At 41.4% G+C, this 20,407-nt stretch overlaps 1 protein-coding gene across 6 annotated transcripts in view; it reads left to right on the forward strand.

Moving 5' to 3' along the window:
• The window catches only part of RGMB (repulsive guidance molecule BMP co-receptor b), a 46,228-nt gene that overhangs the window by 7,009 nt on the left and 18,812 nt on the right, over nt 1-20,407 (forward strand). For 5 of the 6 annotated variants that reach the window (XM_060296048.1, XM_060296044.1, XM_060296045.1 and 2 more), the window contains 2 exons: nt 2,903-3,411; nt 16,800-17,423. In XM_060296048.1, the coding sequence (XP_060152031.1) occupies nt 2,903-3,411; nt 16,800-17,423 (1,133 nt within the window). Of the gene's footprint in view, nt 1-2,902; nt 3,412-16,799; nt 20,230-20,407 lie in introns of those variants that run through there. The other variant, XM_030848374.2, reaches the window with a different exon arrangement.

The raw sequence follows: 20,407 nt of genomic DNA on the forward strand, positions 1-20,407 counted from the left end.
AGAATACTTTTATTCACTTTTTTTTTTTTTTTCCCTTAAGCAAACCTCTGCGCCTCCTGAATGGAGATCCAATATGGGAGTTCCTTGCTTACTCATACACTTCATGGCCTTCTTGGCTGCATCCTTGAAATTGTTTCTGCTCTGCATTGTCTTGGTATTTTGACAGGAGGCTTACTTTACCGCCTATAACAGGCAAAGTGCGCATTGTCATTATAAATTCATGAAGCCTGGATGTTTCTGGGTGTATGCTGCAAATTAGTCATTATACAGGAGCCTGTGATGGGGCTGAAACTGCTGACCCAAATGCACTTTCTCTCTATTTAGCCCTCCTCCCTCCCATCTTCTCTATTCAAAAAGTCTGTTAGAAACCTCATCCAAAACAAAGGAACCCAAGGAGTTCTGTTTTATGTGAGATTTCTCAAAGGAATCGGCACCCACCTGCTATGAAAAAGTGAGAGAGGAGGAAGGAAAGGAACAAAAAAGGAGCTGGGAATCTAAATTCTGCTTTTCTCTTTCTTTCTGAACAGTTGCATCTGCATTTCCATGCTGGTCTTACTTCTGATATTTTATGACTATTTGAAATAATTATTAGTAAGTGTATGCTTGGCTAGATTTTATAGGCCATAACAAAGAATAGGCACTGCAAGTTTAGCAGAAAGTTCTTGTGCTGTCATTTATATGTTGTCCAAGAACTGTTCATTACTGAGTGATCTTGGCCCATATTTTATTTTCTTGCTTACTGCTTACTGTGAAGCTGATTTTAAAAGAAATACTGTAGTTACGTCTTTTTTTAAGCTATCAAGTACTGTCTTGAGAATCAGGCATTTAGTAGAGATGTGACATGTGGAGGAATGAAAACAGGATTTGAGGAAAGGCACCATGCTCTGGGCTTCATACTAGCTGTTTACAATCCAGCCAGGACAAGGCCTTTAGTGTCCCTTTGTCTTGATTTTCCCATCTGTAAAATGGGTTTAATACCATTTGGGGGGTTGTTGGTTGGTTGTATTTTTTTGTTCGCATTTTTGCTTTTTTGAGTAAAAATAGTTGAAAAATGATTTGATCTACTTTATAGAGAGGAATTCTATAAATATCAACTTTAGAATGAGCAAACATAAAAGGGACCAAACACATCAAGATGTATTTGATTTTTTTAAGTGCGATTTAGTGATAGCTGTAAATTCATAGCTCCAAAATATTAAAATATTTTAATCTCTTTTACTTGTGTTAAATCAAATATCCAATCTTGACTATATTTTTCCCTTTTTGGTTTTTGAAATTTAAGAATGGTTGGGAAAGTGCCTTAAGAGGTTGTCATTTCCTACCCTTTGTTTCCCCAGCTGATGCCATGAGCAGAGATTACAGGCTATTTTATTCAGATTTAAAAGCAGTTTACTACTGAAAAGATTAAAATATCTTTCTAAGATGATTATTAGGGTTAGTTTTAAGTCTTTATCAGGTAAATTACTAAATCTTGATATTATCCTGAAGTTTTGTTATGCCTAAATCTTGAATAATTATACATTTAATAATACTCTACTGACTGATTTCCCCCCCCATAGATATTTTATGCCTAGAAAAGATCACAGAGTTTACTGTAGAACAACCTACTCATTTCTCATATGAGGAACCTAAGACTTGACACTGAGGCTCCTCCATGGTTGAGAGACCTATAAAGGATGGGCAAAAGTAATACAGATACGCGTTACAGTTCATTTGTATAAAATTTGAGGTGGATGATAAAGAAAATTGTTTCTCATTTCAGTAATCCTGGTGTTCCCATTTTAAGGAATATAGTGTTAAACTGATTGGTGCACACCACTGACCTAGTCTTGGCAGTTCATTGTGTTTTTTGTGCTTTGAGAGATTTTACACATTTTTATATGAGAAGCTAGGGGCAAGCCATAATTTGAAAACTGACTTTTTAAATAGTAGGGCAGTAATCACATGATTTTTCATTCATTTTAGCTTGACTTAAATCATTAAGTTAATGTGAATTAATCATTAAGTTTATGTGAATTGTTGATTTAGGGGAAAAGTAGTTTATATATACTCTAATAATTCTGTCTCTGGTTCTGTTTCTGGAAGAAAACATAGTTGGTGGGATCACCTGTCAGTGTTACGTACTTTTTGATTTAGTGTACTTTTACTGGTGAACTGTTTAGGAGCTGGAATCCTAGTGTGGTTGATGTTATGGGATAAGTGAATACCTAGCTTGGTCAAATCAATCACTTCATTTTTTTAAGGGAACATTTACACGTTGTATTGATAGAAACCAGGAGATTAAGTGTTAATTTATATGCAATTTGTTGATAAACATTCCTCAAGAAATGCAGAATAACTTAGTACCTGGATTTTTTCCTGATATTCTTTGCCTATAGCCATAGTAGAATCGGGTAAAGGTGTTTTAACTAATCATGCTGTAATTTAGGAGTTTCCCTTCCCTGAGGTGTGCAGGCTTTACTCGTGGTTTTGTGCATAGACAGTGATTTCCAAAGCACATTACTTATGCAGTTTTCAAAATCAAAACAAAGTTCATATCTTTGACTTGGTCTTAAAGCAAAGACATCTTTCTCAAAATCTATAAACAATAGCAAAGTTGATAAAATATTTCGTTTATCATTCCCTTGTAATTTTACCCTAAGAACACTGGGCTAGACTCCTGTTTACTCACAATGGCCCATGCTTTAGTTTCAAGTTAACTAGCTGCATGCAGTGTTTCTCCCAGTGGCTTACTTTGTGAGAGGCCAAGAAGCACAATACAGCCCTATTTCTGAAGGCCTTCTTAAAATAGGAGTATATGAAATAGAACAAACAGTTCCCAGAGGAGAATGTCATTTTCTCATGTAGCTCAGGAAGTTGTGAAGCATTTAAAAAATGTTTGTTCTTATCTTCTTTCTCATAGGTGACTGCCAACAGCCAGCCCAATGTCGAATCCAGAAATGTACCACAGACTTTGTGTTCCTGACTTCAAACCTGAACTCTGCCATTGATGGCTTTGACTCTGAGTTTTGCAAGGCTCTGCGTGCCTATGCCGGCTGCACCCAGCGAACTTCAAAAGCCTGCCGTGGTAACCTAGTATACCATTCTGCTGTGTTGGGTATCAGTGACCTCATGAGCCAGAGGAACTGTTCTAAGGATGGACCCACATCCTCCACAAACCCTGAAGTGACCCATGACTCTTGTAACTATCATAGCCACGCGGGAGCGAGAGAACACAGGGGAGGGGACCAGAACCCTCCTAATTACCTTTTTTGTGGCTTGTTCGGAGATCCTCACCTTAGAACTTTCAAGGATCACTTCCAGACATGCAAAGTGGAAGGGGCCTGGCCACTCATAGATAATAATTATCTTTCAGTTCAAGTGACGAATGTGCCTGTGGTCCCTGGATCCAGTGCTACTGCTACAGATAAGGCAAGTGTACTTTTTTCTTCTTTCCAGTAACTTTCAGAGTTTGATTCTTCAGGCAACTTTTGAAGTGTGATACAAAAGACTAGTTTAAAAGGAGCTTCTCTTGGTCATCTTGGCACGCAGGGTGGATGAAGGATTAAATGAAAATTACTTGGTAAAAAATTTCTCAGTGAATTCTAGGGCTTATGTAAAATGTGGGTCTAAATTTAAATAGGCAGTGATATGAAAAATAAAAAGTAAACATTGAAGTTGGGTTCTCTAGGGAAAAGGCAGGCTTGCTTAATGAAAAAAAAAAGTTCTTTATTTTTTCAGTGGTGTCATTTTTAAGTGCAGATGTGTGTGGCTCTTGAAGAAATCCATGTTCAGATTTATCAGATGACTGAAATGGGTGTTCTGAATAAAGAACGCTGTGAAGCCAGAGGCAGTAACCCATCAGGAAATTTTATTGGGAACTTGGAAGCTATAGTAAAATGTAATGGCTATAAGCCAGCTTCTCAGTGGCAAGCCCACAGTGGTGTTTTAGTTCCTAACCTAGTGGTGACCAAGGAAGTTAAGAATTGGATATTGCAGAGCAATTTATAACCCCATGATTTATAACCCCATGTCATCTCAGGATAAAAATGTAAGTCAGCCTGAGGGGAAAACTGACATAGTTAAGTTAAACTTACCCTGTCTAGCTGCCAGTGTATGTGGTTGTTGTTTGTTTGTTTTAAAGAAACTAATACTGAATAGAGATCCTCTAAGCCAATTTTAAGGCACCAGTGTCTTAGTGCAAGTAGGTGGAGAGGAGCTATGACTGGCTTTCCAGTTGCCAGTCCGAGCTGATTCAGGTGTTAATAAATAAAGCAGTCAAAAAGGGTTGTCCATGAAAATAGCATCCCAAGTAAGCAGCTCCTTCACTGTCTCCTCCAACCACAAAATCACATATACAGGTTTTCTCATCTTGCTTGATTTCCTTTGTTTATCTTTTCATCAGTTGGTTTAGGCTAAAATATAATTGACAGGGAACAAGCTTTTATAATACTTAACGACTGTTCTTTTGATTCCAGGACACCTCCCTTGCCTCCAAACATATGTGGCATAGTCATTAAGTGAATTTAAATTATTTTACTTCACATTTTGTGGAGGGAATTTTACAGCACCTCCAGAGATGTATGGAGACACCCCGGGGGTGTCACAAATCTAAGATTAGAAGTCATTGCTCTGAACAAAGACTATTACATCGATCTAGACAAATTAGGGGGACTTAAAACTATTTACGCTTCAACTCCCAATAAAGCCCAAGCTTACCTTTCCAAATCTTATATCTCAAACTTTTCTTCCTCTGTGTTTTACAAGTATGCAAGTAATTTTTCCTATCTGTATATTAAAATATGTATTTGCTGTATGTTATGATATGAAGTTAGTATAATTATGAAGTCATAAGACAAGCCATGGGCAAAAAATCCATCATTATTGCAGTCATAGGATATAAAACCTGGGAATAGTATTTGGAAAGACATAACACTGAAAATTCAAGAAGATAGTTCCATTAGGAATGTAGAAAATCATCAAAATCATTGTGTAAATAATTGAGGGCTTGGAGTGGTATCCTTCAAACGATACTTTTGAGATTAATAAGTGCTGTGTGCATGGGAAACTACAGTTGACCCTTGAACAACATGGGTTTGAACTGCACCAGTCCACTTACGTGGATTTTTTTCCAGTAGTAAATACTACAGTACTACATGATCCATGGTTGGTTGAATCCTTGGGTGCAGAACTCTCGATACAGAGGGCCAGCTATAAAGTTATATGTGAATTTTCAACTGCACAGGGGTCTTTGCCCCTAATCCTCCTGTTGTTCAGGGGTCAGCTATATTGTTTCTTTTCACAAGCCCAAAGTTTTGTTTTCCAAGCCTTCCATCCAGTCACATGTCACTTCTGTTTGGTGTTCAACCTTTCAAAATTTTATACTTTTTACTGATCATGTTGAAAATATTTGGGGACAACTGGTTACCTTATGAGTATTAACATTATATAAATGGAACAGTTGACACTGAAGGACTTCAGATCATTCTATTTCAGTTGTGGTTGAATCTCTCATAGTTTTTAGCAAATAAATAAATACAATTTGTTTTCTCCCTCACTTTGGTAAGGATCAAAGATTTTACCCATTCCAGAAAGGAGAGGGGAAAAATTATCCTCTAACATAAATTCAAGCAGACAGTGAGAATGTTTGGTCTTTAATTGCACTATTGGAAAGTATTTCCCCACATCTGGTGACCATGCTGTTCAGCAACAAATTACTCTATGACCCCTAGTAGTTGTTTCTTTCCTTCTTCTTTTTGTAACTCTCTCCAAAGCCCCCAAAAGCATCTGGAAGGTTACTGTTGAGGGCCTGTCTCCATGTTGGTATGGCTTCTGCTGGTGAAACCAAACAAAGGCCTAAAATTTTGCACTGCAATTTCCTTTTACCAACCCAGGGCCAAAATGAACCCTTTTAAAAATTCTAAGCAATGAAAAAATGATGGCAATAAAAATAAAAACAATGAGACAAAAAAGTACATAAGAAATAAGTTCCAAAAAAGATCTAATTTTTTTTCCTTGATGTCTACTGTAATACTGTTTTCAAGAAACCTTTAAGAAGAATTTTTTATGTGAGTCCCAGCTTTACTGAGACCTTAAATACATACATAGACCAGCTATTGGATAACCCAGCACTGCACATTGCGGATACTGTGTCATCCTGTGGTCAAGCATTTTTAATGACCTATGTGCTCAGTGTCACTAGATTTAAAGACTGACCAATGATGTCATATCATAGAGGCTGGCTGGTTGTGATGCCGAAATTATAGTATTTAAGCAAACATTCATTTCACCACCTTCAGCACTAAACTGAAGCACTAGACTCAGGTGTTTTGCTCAGGGAAGTCCCTAAGGCAACTCAGTCCTGGTAACCTGGCTTCTTAAGCAAGTCATCTTCAAGGCTGTCTTTGTGAGCTCTACCTGCCCCTAAACACCCACGTTTCAAACCTCATCACGAAAAGACAAAGCTTGGGGGGAAAAAAAATCTAAACTACAGAGTCACCTGTATACTCAAGGGGTCATTTATTAGCTAAGACTTTTCCTTATCCACATGGCAAGCAGTGAGTGTAGGGCAGCAAGACCTGCAGTGCTTGACAGTTTGGCCTCATCTTCCCTTGTCTACTTTCTCTCCCCGTTCCCCGGGAAACGTCGGTCATGCTGCGTGCAGGTATGCCTTCTCACGGCCACTGGGTTTATGTCGTGCCCTCCACCAGCCTGTTGGGGATCCCTTCCCAGGAGTCTGTATGGTTGGCCACCTTGCCAGCTAGATGTGTTCCTAAAGGGGAGACCAGGGCTATTTTTTCATCTCTCCCCGCCCTGGGCCTGCCAGGGTTCCTGGCACACCTGCACACCTCTGCTGAGATCCATGTCAGCTCTGGGCCACCTTCTACACCTTTGGCTGTAAGGGGCAGCTTCTGGCCTGCAGGCACTCTGCGGGAGAGAGATGAGAGAGGGGGCAGGCTTAGAACTGGCAGCGCTGGCTACATGGGAAGAAAAGCAGTTTCTGTTTTGGGCTGGGGGTGGGGGAGGGGACACAATGCCAGTATCTCTCCTGGGCCTCACACAGGTAAATAACCAGGTCATCTGTGGGGATGCTGGGCTTCTGTAACTTCTCTTCCACATTCTCTTTGCCAGCCTCTCAGTCTCAACTCCTTTTTACTTCATTCTGTGCATCTATGTATCCCTGTTTATGTGGATTTAATAAGGAATTGTATCTGCCATGATTACAGGTGATTTTGGTATAAATTATTTTATGAAAGGATTCTGCACTTTACAAATGTATTCCTAGTAACATGTATTAAAAGCACCAGTCTCTCAGGTGCATTTAAAATGATTCCTTTAACCAAAAAATTTCAAGGATGAATGTATTACACACCTAAACGATGGCAATATTTTTAAAAATTATTCTGTACAAATAATTGGTATACCTTTGCTTTGTTTTCCCTTTTGTTTTAACGTAATCATGTCCTTTCTCATCACTCTAGCTTTTGTATGCTGTTCTTCAAACTCAGTGAAACAAAACTGCAAGTAGGAGGGGAGATTGAGATGACTGCAGGTCCTTTATAGATCTTCAGATTTTTCTGTACTTCATCCTTTAGTGAGAGAAGGTGGTTTACCTTCAGGCAGTTTGACTTTGGGGAAGAGGTGTGTTCTTTGTGCTTGACCAAGCCGGGTGGCTGTTGAACAGGTACTCTGAGGTGCCTTGTGAATTCTTGCTGCTGCCATGGGCCACCAGCTCCCAGTGACCCCATGGGCAGTAGCTTTCAGTGCCTATCCAAAGCATGGTAAGAGACCCTGTCTTTGAAAGTCCATAATTATCCCTAAGTCTCGAACTCTAGCTGCTTTCTGGGAAATTTCCTGAAAACTTCCACTGGTTGATGATACTAGAGATACAGGAAGACTTAGTCCCTTTGACCCATTCTTGCTTACTATCTTCATCAAACTGCATAACCCAAGGTGTTCCCTGATGATAAAATACTCTTCACTTGTAGGGTCCTAGAGCATGATTGGATCCTGTGCTCCTTTCTGATGCCCCTTAGCATGAACTGTTGTTCGACAATCAAATGTGGGCATGTAAACCAATGTTCTGGGTCATTCTCTGTTGGTTACAAAATCAGAGCAGACGCGCCTGCATTGCAAAGGCTTTCCACTGTCTTTTTTAGGCATATCTTTGGATCAGGGTTTGGAAATCTGTCCTCTCTTGACCCTAGGCCTAGTGCATTTTTTTGTAGCCAAGTTTTTGTAACCAATTATGTTTTTAGTATCTTCATGGAGACAATGTGAGCTACACAGTGGTGATCATTCTTATTTTTGTGGACTAAGGAAGATGCCTTATCCTTCCCTCTGCCAGATTGTGATTTGAATACATGGACACTGTGCTTTCGTGCAACATTGTTACAGAAGGGACATGTGGCAGTTTCTTTGAGAATATAGAGCCCTTTCCTTCCAGAGAGCACAAACTGTCTTGCAGATACATTGTAACTAATCCTTAAAATCTGAGGTTGCTCTTTGTTTTGTTACGATTATCTGTTATGCAGCTAATTCTTGCCATCTTTTTACGATTTGCATCTTGTCATGGTCCTCCTTGTTTTGCAGAAATGCTAAAAAAAAAAAAAAAAAAAAAGTTATAACACCAGTTGAGGCATATTGCAGAACAGATGGGAAAGAAGTTTGCAGTTGTAGCTCCCAGCTTGTATACTATATTCATTTCTCTGATAAAATGTATAATGTGGTGCTGCATTTGAAACACCCAGCATTAAAGGGCCTATTATGCATGGGAGATGCAGAGGTGAATGTTGTCTCTGCCTCAGTCTAAGCACATAACTAAACTTTGCAGCAGTCAGTGGAGAATTGTGGGTTTGTGTGTGGGGGAAAAAAAGCCATTTGCAGGGTTTCTTCTTAGAACATTGGTGGCCCACATTATAAGCTGGTTCCAAGAGCTGCGAGTTTTCTCGGGTGTCAGGAAGGACCAGGAGGTTGGGCCAGAGAGATGGGCTGCTGTACCCAGGGCCTGACTGTCCCCGCTGGTCACCATCACAGGCCAGTGTTCTTACTCCTAGGATTTGTCACAGTCTCCCTTTTCACTTCCCACTGTTCAGGTGGCCCCTCACCTGCACCCAGGTCTCCTCACTCCTGTATACCCTAGCAGGCTCTAGAACCCTGGCTGCCACTGTTGAAAGGTTATTGATCTTTGATTTAATACCAGAAAGCTTTCTAGGGAATTTAACCATCAGTATCACCAGTTCTTAGTTAAAATCATTTTTTCAGGGTTCCATCTCATCTTTAAGACACATGAAAACATGTCTTAGATAACCTTATCCTCCCTGAATTCACTTATTGTAGAGATAATATTGAAACATTAAAGAATAGTTTTTAGAAAAGCAGAAATCAGCTATAATTGCAGGTGGTAGTATTTCTATTTGTCCTTTTCTGTTTCCTGCATAGCTCTCGTTTGTACTGGATTGTAAGGTCTCAGGCCCAGAAACTATTCAGCTTTGCTTCATAGAACTATATGAAACTTCAGCAGATTGCCTGGAGGTAAAAGTATATGTGGGCAAAGGAAGAAGGAAAAGAAGGAGAAATTATTAGCTCCATGATATATCTGTAAGTGTGAAAGATCATTTTGTAAGGTGAAAATGGGCCTGCCTTATTTATTCTTTATGCTGTACTTTCCAAACAAGATACACCTTTATATTGTTCATACAGATTCATGTACTCTGGGTAATGAGTCTTTTATCATCTTTCTGTTCTCTGGAATAGAATGAAGAATTACGGAAGATGTTAGTGGAAACTGTCTAAAAATGTATAAAATTTGTGTCTGTGTATCTTGTCAGTTTTATATTTTGAATCTCTCTGTGCCGCTCCCTCTGTGCCAGATGTGGTTTGGAAGGACAAAAAGGACCTTCGTAATCCCCCATTTATAAGAGAAATTAACCCAACGCCTGCCTGAGCCAGCCAGGATTCCATGCGAGTGCTGTGGGCCTCTACTCCTTTAAAACAAATCCACACTCCTTCATAGTTTAAACCAGAGGCAGGAGGCCAAGTCTGATGCACAGCTGAGAGTTAGAACTTGTTTTTCTGTCACATTTCCAAATGTTTCTCTCTGCCCTGTTAAATTTTCTTTGAGTTAACATTTTGAGAGGAAGGGGCAAGAAGGAAACATTGGATGGTTGGTACTTTTTTTGTTGGCTTCAATTAATGCTAACCAAACAGTTTCTGCCTGTGCGGAATGTGGTATAGTTACCTACAGTGTTGAACAATGAAAAATGCTACCTTACCCATTTTGTCTTTATTTGTTTTGACTGTAGTAGAACTTGCTCTTCCACTGTTTTGAATTTTGTGTTCTCATGGGTGGGGTAACTTCAGGACTTCTTAAACTGCTCAGCTTGTCAGTAAGTAATAACTAACAAGAATAGCAGCACCCATCTAAGATGCAGAATTTAGCTGGAGAGCCTTGTAGTGAAAACATGATGCTGTCGGGTCTAGAAAGAACTTCAGGTGAAGTTGGGTCTGTGGAGAGAGGAGCTCTGTATGTCCCAGTTAGCTGGTTATTAAGAGCTGGAGCCCAAAGTACCTTTGCTGCTGCTGGTGGGGTTCTTTCAGTGTTGGAACTTAGTATACACACTGTGGATAGAATTGATGTGACAACATTTAAATACTAACTTCCCATCTGCTCTGCATGTGCTCCTGAAAAAAGGGGGTCAGGGTTTAATCTTTCCGTCTAAAGGTGTGGGTGAGTACACACGTAAGCACACGTGTGCATTTATGTGGTGTTCATGCTTTCCCCGCTCCCTGCCTCAGGAAAATGAAGACAGAAGGATATTGTTTTGTAACTTTCCAGTTAACTGGCTTCTTGGAATATATGGTCACTGCCTGTAACCACCTCGTTCCTAGGCTTTGCTTTTTTTTTTAATAGCCCTGGGAACCTGCAATTGAACCTACAAGTGACGGAGTGTGAGTGTATTGTGGAGACCTTCAAGCCCTTTTGCTTTTCAAATCACCAAAACTGAAAAATGATCAATGAGACTGTGATTTCCTAATCCCCATTGGTTTGGGAAACAGCTGTGCTGAACCCTGGCCCTGTGCCCGTCCCCCCCCATTCCCCCCCCCCCCAATTAGGAGGGAGATCCCTAAAAGCAAGACTTGCTAGGGCAGATTCCTGCCCCTAGAGTTATTGCCTCTGGCCCTGGCTGTCACCTTTCAGAATATTTTTAGCCTCTGGTCTAAAGCACAGTGGCAGCCTCGGCCTGTAATACTGTCTACACATATCTAACTTCGCATCTAGCAGTGTAGTGAGTTCCTACATTTGCTGGCCTCCTCAATGCAAAGTCCGAACACAACAAACAAGAAGTTCCGTTTGGAGTTCTCTGAGTGCCAAGACTGTGAGGACCAGAGGCCTTTCCTCCCCAAACTCAGCTCTGGTCTGTACAAGGAAACTGGCCGATTTCCCTGTCTCTGAGCCTATTTCTACTTCCAGCCTTCCTTGTTTTAAGTGTACAGAAATTGCCCTTTGGAAGTCGACATTTTTTTTGCCTGTCCCTTTTATGTGTCATCCCTGGGCCTGCTTCCCTTTCTCTCTCACATGCTCTTTCCAGCCACTGAGCTTAATGCTTCTCCCCTGGACCACCCTAGCAGCCTCAACTGTGGGTGTCCTTTCCCTCTGGTTTGGTTTCTTCTTTCTCCATCTGCTGCCAAGAACCCCTCCAGCAGCCAAGGCAGCCCTTGTTCCTGCATGTATTACCTAGGGCAACACTGAAGAATAAATAAGTCTGATCCATTCCGTTTCTCTGGAATCCTGTACATGTTTCTAGAACAGAGCTCTGTGGAAAGAGACTCATGAGCATAGAGAAACCTATTTTGATATCCTTAGAAGGTAGGAGATTTTTATAGTCTCATTCAGGACTTAAAAGAAGTCTAGAGTAAGATTTTTAACCTGCCACCCTCCTCTTAAACACATGTACTACTGTCTTCCTGTTAATATCTTGTCCTACTCCAATGAAATTACTTAAGAAACTATACTCTTATAGATCTTAAGTTCAGATTTCCTATAGGTAGATAGCTGATATGTAGGCTGAGTCGGAATGGTAAAATTACATTCGGTTCATCGAGTTCACACCTTCCTGACAGATTTTTTTTTCTTAGTTTTTCAGGAAAATTATCAATGACATCAGTTATTAACCAGTGCAACATTTTTTCCTTAAGTATGGTACATACACTCTCCTAGGTTTTGTATGAAACTGTTCAAACAGAAAGTTATTCGAGGTGAATATGCTTTTGTTTCCTGCTCCACAAAAGGGAGAGAGATCCAGAGTTCTCCCCAGTCCAGCCGAGATACTTCCTTATGGTGCTTCAGAGCTTCCTAGGCTCAGACTCCTCAACATTTATAAAAACTGACCCTCTGAAGTTAAGATTATGTGTTTTAGAGCTGGAGATAGAGCACGTGTGTTTATTTCTTTGAAGCATGTGCCCTTTTTGGAATGGTTTCTTGTTTTGCTCAGCCTTGAGGGCTGAGTGTAGAGGCTGTACTCCACTGATCTGGTAAGAGCAAAGGGGCCATGGGCACAGCGTTCTCTTATTCTCCCACAGTCGCCTGTTTTTTCAACCTATAATTGCACCCAGAGGATCTGAGGAAGTAGACTTATCAGCTAATTATATGAAATAAAATTAATTTTAGCTTCCTTAACACAAGCAGAATCTTAATTAGGTACATATCAAAATTGTTTCTGTATGTTCCAGGCTGATTTCTGTGACTTTCAGTTTGGTTTGCGGGCCCATCTAAATCCAAGAGATGGAGTCCCTTGATCTTAAAGTCGAGTTCTGCTATTAGAGAAATCTAGTAAGGTCCTGCACTTGCAGTGCCAGATGGCCTGATTAAACACCAATAAATGTTTCTTCCAAAATACAATAAGCACAAATAGTTAAGTGCACAGCCTGTGGGGAATTCTACTGTTTGAAAACTTCTGTGCAGCACTTTGCAAGGCTGTCGAGCCTGGGGAAGCTCTGTCTGTGCATTGCCAAGGCAATGCCTGGTTCTCTGGGCTACGTCGTTTTCAGTTAATTTTTTTTTTTTTTTACTTTCCTGGTGGAAAGGAGAGGCAGCTGCCTCTAAATATTGGTATTTCACAGCAAACCTTAAATCCTTATGGCCTTACTCGTGTGGAAAGGTTGATTTGTAGCTGCTCTCTTGCTCTTCCTAAGAGACCCGTAGGGTGGTAAAGGTCTCAGGGAATGAAACATTAAAAATGAATGAGGGGACTGGAGTAGTCTGTCTGAGGTGAGGGTTGGGAGGGGCTGGGCGGGGGAGGTTTAACAAAAGGCACTGGTGTTTTAAATGCACAGAAATGCCATCCATCAATAATAAATGGTGTGGCGTAGAACAGATGTGCCAAATTGAGTTATTACAGCATATGGATCAGTTCATAGAGGGGGGAAAGTAAGCAGCATAGCTGGTGTTTTTAAATTATCTGTTTGAGAGCTTTAGAATACATTTTTGAATGTCCTGTTTTTACCCTCTGACAGCTGCTAGTTGGAAATAGAAAACGTGTGGAATTACCAAACATGCCAATTAAATTTTGAGTGTTTTTAAAGTAAGAATTATTGAGAGTGAATAAATTTTTTTTTTTTTTTTCCTGAAGAGGGAGACAGAATCTGGAAATGAATTTCTGGCCCTTCATGGCTGAGTGCCTGCTTTTTAAGACCTCGAGTTGTAATTAATTGTATGAGGAATGACATTACAAAACTTAAGTCATGTGAAACTGTTACCTAGTGTTTTCTACTACATTGATTATATCTCTAGGTATTTCTTCAGTACTTACTTAAACTACAGAGGACCACTCAGGAAACTTCTCTCAGGCTTTGAGGTTGCTTCATTACCCTCAGCATCTTGATTCAAGGGCTAATTCTATACATATGCTCCGAGCGAATTATTTCACCTAAAGGAGGAACAACAAGAGAAATACCAGCTTCGTTGTCTCATAGAGAAAATCACTCCTAGGAAATTGGACAGACAGAAATCCATTAGGTAAACTGGAATATTTTGTAAGTGTAGATAGTATGCAGCGGTCAAGCTTTAAGTTTTACTTGATCTTCTAGAAGTAATGGGAGTTACTGTCAGTGTCACAGGCATAGCAGAGGACAATAACGTGAGAGTGTTTGAAATGACTCCCGAGTTGGAATTGGTGGACTTGGTGAGAGCTGGAACTATTCCACTCATCTTAATATTGACCCTTGCTTGCCTTTTTAGAAACTTGTTTGGAATTGGATCTCTCTGGTGTGTTGTCGCAACAAAACTAATTCCTCTGTGTTTTTCCTAAGGTGAACTAAAAAGTACTTAATTCTTGCAGATAACGCCAAGTTGGTTTAAATTTGAGGTTTGTTAGACTGGAAGGATAAATGGCCTAGCTGTTTTAGAAGAGTTCATTTACTCTTTGAGTGTGGATGTTCTAGTTGAAAATGAGGAGAGTGGCTGTATGAAAAGACTATTACTCTTATTGTAGCCGTCTGTATTAACTTTCAACTCTTCAGGTGCAGAATTTACTTGAATAAATCTTTTTCACCTCCAAGGGATCCCAGCTTACCTTAAAAAAGCACTTGTCAAACTGTCTTTAGAGCCACCAAATAAATCTATTTTATAGTCCCATTAGATATCTAGCTCAAAATCCCACTCGCTCTGGAAGGTCGTATGGTTGGATGCACAACAAATTTCCTGAAATCATCTCTGGTACACCTCCTTCAGGTTGTTAGGAAGGTGTTGAAATGTGAGAAGGCTGGTCATGAAATTAAATTGTGGCTCAGGGTAATTAGGAAGGGAGAAAACCAAGCATTTTCTTAGTGCATTGTCTGGGTTTTAGTTGCAGCTGCAAACAACGGATATGAATTTAACCAGTTGCTACAGTGCAGCTGGTTCAGATGTGGCTTTATAACTGGCTGAAGTGAAATGAAAAGGCTGGAAAATTCCAGTTAGGTAACACTGGTGGTAACACGTGGAATTAAATAGTGTGAGCAAATGCTGGCCGAGCTGGGGAAAAAGCCCTTCGGACATAAACTTGAGGGTGGTGGTGAGGACTTGTAGAGAGCGGGGTGGAGAGGGGCCAGCATGGCCTTTTAAACAAGGGTCTATTGTTTTGATTAGCCCCCTTGCAGGAGGTGGAAGGTTCCCTCCATCCAGAGTAATCTGTAGAGTGTTTGGCTTGTCTACCTCCCTCCTTGACTGAAGTCACCTGATACTTCTTTTTTTCTTCAAGAAGAAAGAATAATTGGGATTGACACATACACTCTATTGATGCTATGTATAAAATAGAAAACTGATGGGAGCATACTGTACAGCACAGGGAACTCTACTTAATGCACTGTGGTGACCTAAATGGGCGGGAAGTCCAAAAGGAGAGGGATAGGTGTGTATGTATGGCTGATTCGTTTTGCTGTGCAGTAGAAGCTAACACAACATTGTAAAGTTTTGCTGTGCAGTAGAAGCTAACACAACATTGTAAAGTAACTATACTCCAGTAAAGATTAATTTAAAATAAAATAGTTCTCTGAAAAAAAAAAAAGAAGAAGAAGAAGCTGTTACCTCAGTTATTGACAATAACTCAGATCTCAAAGCATAGTCTTTTTTCCCCCTTGGGGACCGTTTTCCCACCTGTGTGACCCAGAAGGCCCTGTCTCTTCCTCGTCATCTTCCTTCCATCCCCTGCGGCAGAGATGTTGAGGATGTTGGAGACGAGGTGCTCAAGGTTCATTTTTTTTTAATAATTGTTCTAATTAAGGAAATAAAATCAGTTCACTCAAGGGAAGCTTTTGTATTATCAGTAGTTTTTTCTCCATGAATTGTCTGCTTAACTTGGCGGGTTGAGAGTTGACTGGGGAACAGATTTCTGAGAAGTCGAAGGGCCATCGTGCTGTTTGGGGAAAACATTTGCTGTAACTAGGTTTAGGGTATTTAGTCTGCCAGTGCTTGGGAGCTGCATTTGCTAAGTGAGTTTGCTGTCACAGCGATTAGTCAGTCATGTGAAACATTTGATTAAGGGACTTAAGAGAAATCTTTCCTGAGGCACATGATTGGTAGCTGTTGCTGGGATGGCCCCCTCCTCAGCTTTCCATTTCCTCCCTCAGTGTTTATAAGTAAGTTTGTAGTGATGAGTCATGGGATATGGTTTTAGCGTCCAAGGGAGAAACTTTTTAGAAATTGAAGTTCTGGTACGGGGCTTCCCTGGTGGCGCAGTGGTTGAGAGTCCGCCTGCCGATGCAGGGGATGCGGGTTCGTGCCCTGGTCCAGGAAGATCCCACCTGCCGCGGAGCGGCTAGGCCCATGAGCCATGGCCGCTGAGCCTGTGCATCCGGAGCCTGTGCTCCGCAACGGGAGAGGCCACAACAGTGAGAGGCCCGCGTACCGCAAAAAAAAAATTTCTGGTAGGTTTATTGTTAATTAAGCCACTTAGAGCTTCTGCATAACTGAGAACGGAATCTTTTTTTCTCAGAGCTCTACCACAGCTCATCTGTTTTTGGAAGGAGACAAGATATAAATTACCAATAAAAATTGCCTGTATCCCAACAACAGCATTGTTCTGTCTTAGGAAAATGAACATTTTTTCCGGAGGCACATTCCCCGGATCTGTGTTAAATTATCATTCCAAATACATAGGACTTTTAAAAGTTTCCCTAACAGTGACACCATTCACTTGCAAGGCAGAAGCAAAGAGGCCTAGTCTGGAGATTCTGCCTCTAGCCATTCAACTCCAGAATGGAGAGCAGCTCTTGCCACACAAGGATGCACCGTCCCGTGTCCCTCCCATCGTGTTAAACTTTGTACGCGTTCCTTCCCACAGATCACCATCATCTTCAAAGCCCACCGCGAGTGTACAGATCAGAAAGTATACCAAGCTGTGACAGATGACCTGCCAGCTGCCTTTGTGGATGGCAGCACCAGTGGAGGGGACGGCGACATCAAGAGCCTGCGTATCGTGGAGAGGGAGAGCGGCCGCTACGTGGAGATGCACGCTCGCTACATAGGGACCACGGTGTTCGTGCGGCAGCTGGGTCGCTACCTGACCCTCGCCGTCCGCATGCCTGAAGACCTGGCCATGTCCTACGAGGAGAGCCAGGACCTGCAGCTGTGTGTGAACGGCTGCCCCCTGAGCGAGCGCATCGATGACGGGCAGGGCCAGGTGTCTGCCATCCTAGGGCACAGCCTGCCTCACACGTCCTCGGCCCAGGCCTGGCCTGGCTACACACTGGAGACTGCTAACGCTCAATGCCACGAGAAGATGCCGGTGAAGGACATCTATTTCCAGTCCTGTGTCTTTGACCTGCTCACCACGGGGGATGCCAACTTCACTGCCGCAGCCCACAGTGCCTTGGAAGACGTGGCGGCACTGCACCCCAGGAAAGAACGCTGGCACATTTTCCCAAGCAGTGGCCTCGGGACTCCCCGTGGAGACAGCCATTTGTCTGTCAGTCTAGGCCTCGCGTGCTCCATCCTTATCGTGTTTTTGTAGGGGTTGTCTTTGTTTTGTTTCTGTTTTTGTCTATAACAAAATTTTAAAATATATATTGTCATAATATATTGAGTAAAAGAGTATATATGTATATACCATGTATATGACAGGATGTTTGTCCTGGGACACCCACCTGATTGTACATATTGTGTTTGACTGTTTTCACGTCTGTTGGATGTAGTGTTCTTTGATTGTATCGATTTTGTTTTGCAGTTTTGTGAAATGTTTTATAATGTCCCTGCCTGGGGACCTGTTAGAAAGCACTTTATTTTTTATATATTAAATATTTATGTGTGTACCTGGTTAGTATGTATATAGTACACGTGCACAGACACCGTACGCAGCGTTCCCTTTGAAGATGACCGGTGACGTTGTTTGTAGCTCTTCCTGGCTGCGCCCTCCTGTCCTTTCCCACTGCTGCTCATCCCATGCACGCAGCTTTCACCTGCCGCCTCCTGGGGCAGCTGCCTCGTTCCTTTGAACTAGGTCCTTACCCTCTTCTTCTGCCCTTGCTCGATGTGGAAGGACAGTTAACCCCCCTCCAGGTGCTTTTGGCTGTTTAAACACTGATTCTAGGCCCTCTTCCTCTTTTACAGCTGTCACTTTTTCGGAGGGTGGGGAGAATGTTAGTACCGTTCTTATTAACTAGGATTGTTATATCTGAGCACTTATAGTATGGTAGGTTGAATGAAAACTGCTGTTTTTATAGGTCAGAAGGGGCTAGTGATGACAATTTCATAGATGAATACCAGGCATCTTGCTAGACCCCGGCAGCTCTCAGAATTTTGTCATCCCGTGTCCTTGTGTAAACTGAAGCTTTTCCCTCTTTTAACTCTATTCTACATTGAACGAACAAAACGCAAAAACATAAATTGAGTGATCATGCCTTGCTCTTATCTCTGTAATTTGTACAAGCCCACATTCTTAGCCTTCTCTTCCTTGGCTGTTTGGGCTCAGAAACACACTGCTGCCTGTGTTCATGCCCAGTAAGCCCTCCTCAGTCTCACTTTAGGACCCCAGGGACTGGGGTTTGTTAGATTCTTGCTTTAACATCAAGGCCCAGATCCCATCACAAAGTTTTCCTCTTCCTTGCCCTCCGCACCGAGGCCTTCCTCAGCCTTTGACACATCTGTGTGCATAATGGAGTGGACTGGGGCACTCATGACAGAAGCGCTTCCTTGGCCTGACTCTGTATGTAGCTAACTCTGGGTGCTGGTTAGTCCAGACATTCGCACTGGGCAGTATTGCACCCCAGGTGGCCTCTCGATTTAATCAGATACTCTCCCTCTTAACATCAGTAGGTGACTATTATTTAGTCATTTTACTTTATAGTAATTTCACCAAGCTACAGAGAAACTCCTTGCCTCTTCAATTCCATTGTTGGCACCTCTTGCAAAAGGAAAACACCGCCAACAAAAGGCAAGAACGGTAACTGAGAACATGAACTCCAGGCTAGGTAGGTTTATGTTGTTACATCTAAAATGTAAATGTATGGTTCCAAGAATTAGTGGTAATATTTATACTTTACCCTAATCATTTACGTAAATGCAAACAAAAGTTAGTGAACTTTAAATTTCACAGCAGTTTGGGTCAAGATTCTGCTTAGTTTTAGTTGGCCAGGTAATTTCTTCCTTTTGCCATGTCCTGTTGATGAGTGGCACTGCCAGAGGCCCAGACTGGCAGGAAAGAGGATGTCATTTTGTGAAGTTCTGTTTCTTTGTGAACTGATCTATCAGTCACAGGATGGAGATGTGGGTTCATCCAGAGGTGGCAAACCTCCTCTCGACCATCTTCTGGTATATGAGAGAATAATCTTGGCCAGTCTGGGAAAATCCTGAAGGCATCCTGCTTACAGAGGGTTGAAACCCAAACCTGTTATCCTTATATAAGAGCTGGACCGGGGGCCTACCTACCATCAGCTCTGAGCCGTGACTTCTTTTGTTCACTTACAGAATCCTGTGCCAGGTTAGAAGCTATAGTTAGCTAGTAATTTTGACGTAATTTGAGTAGAATGAAGGAAAAATATTTAGGGTACTTCTAACCACTATTTTTGTGCAAATAGTCTAAAAGTGAAGTAAAAACAGTAGAAGTTTTCTACAGTATCTGGGTTTAGAGTGTATATGATTAACATACCTTTGTCCTTTTCAGGGAAAGCAAAACAACCACCTCTGCTAATAGTTGGGAAAAGAAAATTGGGTTGTTTTGCCCATATCATTTACCTGGAAAGGATGCTTAAAAGCATCCTACATCACTATTATTAGTACCAGTGTATTTAGCTGTTCTCCCTTTATAGTCAGTATCTCTGTATGACACTGAGGCCCTCCCCACAGATAACTGTTTCAGAAATACAGATATTTCTCTAGAGAAGGGCCTGGTTTATCTTCTCCAGTTTCTTTCGTAGAATGTCTAAAGAAAATGCTACTTGCACATGTTGGTTTTTGAAATCCTCTTTAACCAGAAGAGTGTCGGGTCATACTAACACATAGGTAGGATGTAGCTGTTCAAACGTCTTCTGGGGGAGCTTAAACTTGTGGGAAAACACTGGTTTTCACAGATGCTCCACGTGGCTGTCTTTAAAAGACTCGAAACATTTTTTTGTCCTTCTCTTTGTTATGCTTGGAAACTCCCACAGTGTGTAGAGTCTTTGCAAAGAAACCTTTAGATGTGGTTCATAGGTGTATGAATAAGTATCTGTGTAAAACAGTGAGTGTGCAGTGTGTAAATACTTTAAATTATGGTAGAAAAATAAAGTTACATACCATCCTGTGGAATGTTTGTTCTGTGATTATAGTGACACCTGCTGGAAGAGCCGAGAAATAGCAGAAGAAAGGGAGTAAGGGTGTGTTTGTGCAAAATCCTTTATGGTTACTGACAGTAAGTTGTACAACTTGTCCACAGACTCATTTTCTAAACTATATCACTACTGTGGTTTTTCCTTT

This window comes from Globicephala melas, chromosome 3, assembly GCF_963455315.2.
Source record: "Globicephala melas chromosome 3, mGloMel1.2, whole genome shotgun sequence".
In the NCBI taxonomy this organism is placed as follows: Eukaryota; Metazoa; Chordata; class Mammalia; order Artiodactyla; family Delphinidae; genus Globicephala; species Globicephala melas.